Source organism: Condylura cristata, unplaced genomic scaffold (genome assembly GCF_000260355.1).
Source record: "Condylura cristata isolate star-nosed mole 26May11 unplaced genomic scaffold, ConCri1.0 scaffold00025, whole genome shotgun sequence".
In the NCBI taxonomy this organism is placed as follows: domain Eukaryota; kingdom Metazoa; phylum Chordata; class Mammalia; order Eulipotyphla; family Talpidae; genus Condylura; species Condylura cristata.
The window spans coordinates 31779395-31783551 of record NW_004567126.1 but is presented as its reverse complement, the minus strand read 5'-3'; the positions used below and the strand labels follow the sequence as shown (position 1 = coordinate 31783551).

At 62.8% G+C, this 4157-nt stretch overlaps 1 protein-coding gene across 1 annotated transcript; it reads left to right on the top strand.

Moving 5' to 3' along the window:
- On the top strand, positions 1–2592 carry ZNF358 (zinc finger protein 358). The gene is made up of 2 exons (XM_004689424.2): positions 1–189; positions 798–2592. Exon 2 carries the CDS (start codon positions 815–817, stop codon positions 2516–2518), a length of 1704 nt encoding a protein of 567 aa, XP_004689481.1. The 5' UTR covers positions 1–189; positions 798–814; the 3' UTR covers positions 2519–2592.
- Positions 2593–4157: the final 1565 nt, after the last annotated feature.

Sequence of the window (4157 nt, the reverse complement as noted above, 5' to 3'; positions counted from 1 at the left end):
CACCTCCTGCTCCCCAAAGGCCCCAGCTACTGTCCCGTCAGCCCCCTCCCTGCCTCGGACACCGGCTGGAACTCAGCCTCTTTCCTCCAGGAGGGAACAGAAGCATCTGACACCCAACCTCATACCTCAGCCCCGGGAGCAGCAGCTGCGGAGTCCCCCCCGACTCAGGAGAGAGCCCAGCGTTGCCCGGTAACCCAGCAGGGTCCCCCGGCATTACTTATACCCACTCTCAGTCAGGGGTAAAATTCAGGCTCTTCAGGCCAGTTGGCCAAACAGATGCACCCGGGCTTGTCCCCACCCTCCCGCCATGGAGCCCATGGGTCTCCCTGCACCCCCCCACCAGGAGCCCACATATTATCTCCTGACCCTTCCTCTCCAGCTTTGAGAACTGGCGCTGGGGCGCACAGGTGTTCAAGCAGTTATTCCAACCCCTGCACTGTGAGCTCTGGCTTCTGGGCTCTCTTCCCCAGGAAGCAAGCCAGGGGCCTCCGTGCCACTGGACCCCGTTTCCCACAAGAGGAGGAGCCCAGATGGAAAGGGGCAGAACCATGGAGTTGTCCCCTGACTTCCATCCAGGTGTGGGGCTGAGAGCGGAGGGTGTCCCTGTCCCACCATGACCCCACTTCTCCCTGCCCTGGCTGGGGTGGCTCCAAAGTCTCCCTGCGTCCCGAGACAACGAGGGGTCCACGTGTGTTCGGAGTGGGTTCTGGCACGTGGCCGGCCCCTCCCGCCTCCCCGCCAGACACCCTGTGTTCCCCAGGACCTACGTGCACCCGCTCTCTGTCCTCCTCTTGCAGGCACTTCCACGCCCAGGATGCGGCGCTCAGTCCTGGTAAGAAACCCAGGCCACAGAGGCCTGAGGCCCCCCCATGAAGAACTTGACTCCGACTCAGAAGACCTGGACCCCAATCCTGAAGTGGACCCCGTTTCTGAAGAGCTAGAGCCTGAGCCAGAAGACCTCAACACTGTCTCTGAAGACGTGGACCCCAGTGATGAAGACCTGGGCCCTGTTCCCGGGGAGCTGGACCCCGAGGCAGAAGCCCCGAGCTCCGGCCCCGCCACCCAGGACTCCGATCCCCCGGAGCTCGACCCCATGTCGTCGAGTTTCGACCTCGACCCAGACGTCATCGGCCCGGTCCCCCTGGTTCTCGACCCCAACAGTGACCCCCTCAGCCCCGATGCGCCCCCAGACCCAGACCCCCTCTCGTCGGGTCTCACTGCCACCCCCGAGGTCCTGGCGGCCAGTGCGCCGGTGCTTCCCGCCCCCGCCAGCCCGCCGCGGCCCTTCTCCTGCCCCGACTGCGGGCGCGCCTTCCGCCGCAGCTCGGGGCTGAGCCAGCACCGCCGCACCCACAGCGGGGAGAAGCCCTACCGCTGCCCGGACTGCGGCAAGTCCTTCAGCCACGGCGCCACGCTGGCGCAGCACCGCGGCATCCACACGGGCGCGCGGCCCTATCAGTGCGCGGCGTGCGGCAAGGCCTTCGGCTGGCGCTCCACGCTGCTGAAGCACCGCAGCAGCCACAGCGGCGAGAAGCCGCACCACTGCCCGGTGTGCGGCAAGGCCTTCGGGCACGGCTCCCTGCTGGCGCAGCACCTGCGCACGCACGGCGGCCCGCGGCCGCACAAGTGCCCGGTGTGCGCCAAGGGCTTCGGGCAGGGCTCGGCGCTGCTCAAGCACCTGCGCACGCACACCGGCGAGCGGCCCTACCCGTGCCCGCAGTGCGGCAAGGCCTTCGGCCAGAGCTCGGCGCTGCTGCAGCACCAGCGCACGCACACCGCCGAGCGCCCATACCGCTGCCCGCACTGCGGCAAGGCCTTCGGCCAGAGCTCCAACCTGCAGCACCACCTGCGCATCCACACGGGCGAGCGGCCCTACGCCTGCCCCCACTGCTCCAAGGCCTTCGGGCAGAGCTCGGCGCTGCTGCAGCACCTGCACGTGCATTCCGGGGAGCGCCCCTACCGCTGCCAGCTGTGCGGAAAGGCCTTCGGCCAGGCCTCCAGCCTCACCAAGCACAAGCGGGTGCATGAAGGGGCGGCGGCGGCGGCGGCGGCGGCAGCTGCGGCTGCAGCCGGCCTGGGCCTCAGCCCCACGGCGGTGCTGAGACCAGGGCAGGTCTCCCTCCTGGGGCCTGAGGCGGCTGCAGTGCTTGGCTCTGGCCTGGGCCGCAGCCCTGGCTCTAGCTCTGGCCTTGGATCTGATCCCAGCTCTGTTCTGGGTGCCCACCCCAATGTCAGCCTCAACCCGGCCCCTGGCTCTGGGTCTACCCCTGCCCCACAAGCTCTCAAGCCCTCTGATCCTGTGCCCGGTGGTGATGCCAGTCCTGACCTCGAGACCAGCCCTGGCCATGGATCTAGCCCCAGCCCCGATGTGAGTCCCACGCCCAGCCCGGACCCCAACCCCAAATCCTGCCCTGACCCTGGTTCTCCCACCCACAACACTGTCAGACCAGCGCTCCCTACCGGTGAGAGTCCCGAGTGGCTGCAGCAGCAAGGGGCCCTCCTGGGGCCTGATGGCTGAAGGGGGCGCCGGTACCATGGGGGTCCCTGGGGAAGTTGTGTGTCGTGCAGTTAGTAAAATCTTCCCACTGCCTCCTGGCTCTGTGTGGTGGTTCACCTGTTTCTCTTTCTCCCTGAACGCACAGCCTGCGCCACTCACACCTGGAACCCCAGTGTCCTCACTTCGCCCACAGGATGCCCTCCAGGCCTTCCCACAGGTTCACACTGGTCCATCCCAGCAGTCATCACTCCCTGACCCCCCACTCCTAACGGCCTCCCCAGTCCTGACTGGCCAAGTCAATGCCAGCCTTCTCCCGCCCATGGTCTAGGCAGCTTCCTGGCCTTTGATTTTTCCATGAATGGAAAAATTCTGGCATCTTGGTGGAGGAGCTGATATGAGGCCACATGGTCAGCCCGGATCTGTCCCCCTAACTTCCCCTTCAAGCCCACATACCTATCTCATAGACAAAGGAGTTTGCTCACTTATGCATTCAGCAAACTTGTTGGTTGCCATGGTTTAAGCAGGGGTCACAGATACCAACTTCAAAAATATTTTTTAAAAAAGGTTAATTACAGGGTATTTTTAGTACATTCTTGAAGCAGACTGTGAGGCTTTTTAAAAGAGATTTTATTTATTCATACAGAATTGGGGTACAGGCCAGAGGTGCAGGGGCGGTGAGAGGATTCACCAGAGACAGAGTGGGGAGCAGAACAGGACAGACGAAGCTCACTGCCTGCGGAGGGGAGCAGTGGGCGGGTCAGAAGAGATCTGCTGCGGGTCAGCTCCTGGGTGGGGATCAAACTCGTGCGGAAGGGCTTTAGCTTCTTAGTGCTGCACTTTAACCTGCTGTGCCACCAGGGAGGGCCCGCCTATGAGACTTTTGATGTAAATGGCAGGCAGTTTACAAGGGAGGATTTTGTAATCGTAATAGCCACTAATTTTAAATCAGTCCTTCTTGCCCAATCTTGTACTTTGCTCTTGCATTTTCTCATTTAATTCTCTGAACAGTACCACAAGGCAGGTAACAATGATTGAGCCAACTCTTAAAATGTGCAAACCGAGGAGTTCAAGGAATTCTTTGGAAGATGGTGGAGGATGGTGGTTGGCAGCACCCGAATTTAAACCTGAGTTTAAACCTGCAGCTCTCAGCCTCCAGGCTCCAGGGCAAGAATGTAGGAGACCCTGGGGCCCCTGAAAGCTGGTGCCGAGGAGGCCAGCCAGAGCGCGTGGGCAGGCTGCAGAGCGGAGGATGGAGGATGCTGGTCACACCAGCGTGGAGGGATCCCCTGGCCGGCTCTGGCGAAGGCTTGATGGGAATTATGCCGGGAGATGCTTCTGGCTGCCGGTCTGCAAATGGGGCTGTAAGAGCAGGGAAGAGGCTGCTTCAGTGACCCAGGCCAGGAACGTGGGGGACCCTGAGGCCCTGCCTCAGGTCTTTCTCCCGGCGTGGGGACAGGTGCTCCTATTTGGGATATAATAGGAAATGAAACAGGATCTGGTGATAGATGAGAGGCAGGACGGCAGCCTGCCGAGAGTAAGCCTCAAGTCCACAGCGGGACGGACTTGGGCAGTCCGCAGGGCGATGGGTCAACACTGGCCGCTGCGGAGGCTGGGGGGCAGGCACCGGGCGCGGGGAGGGCAGAGAGCAGGAGGCGGCCAG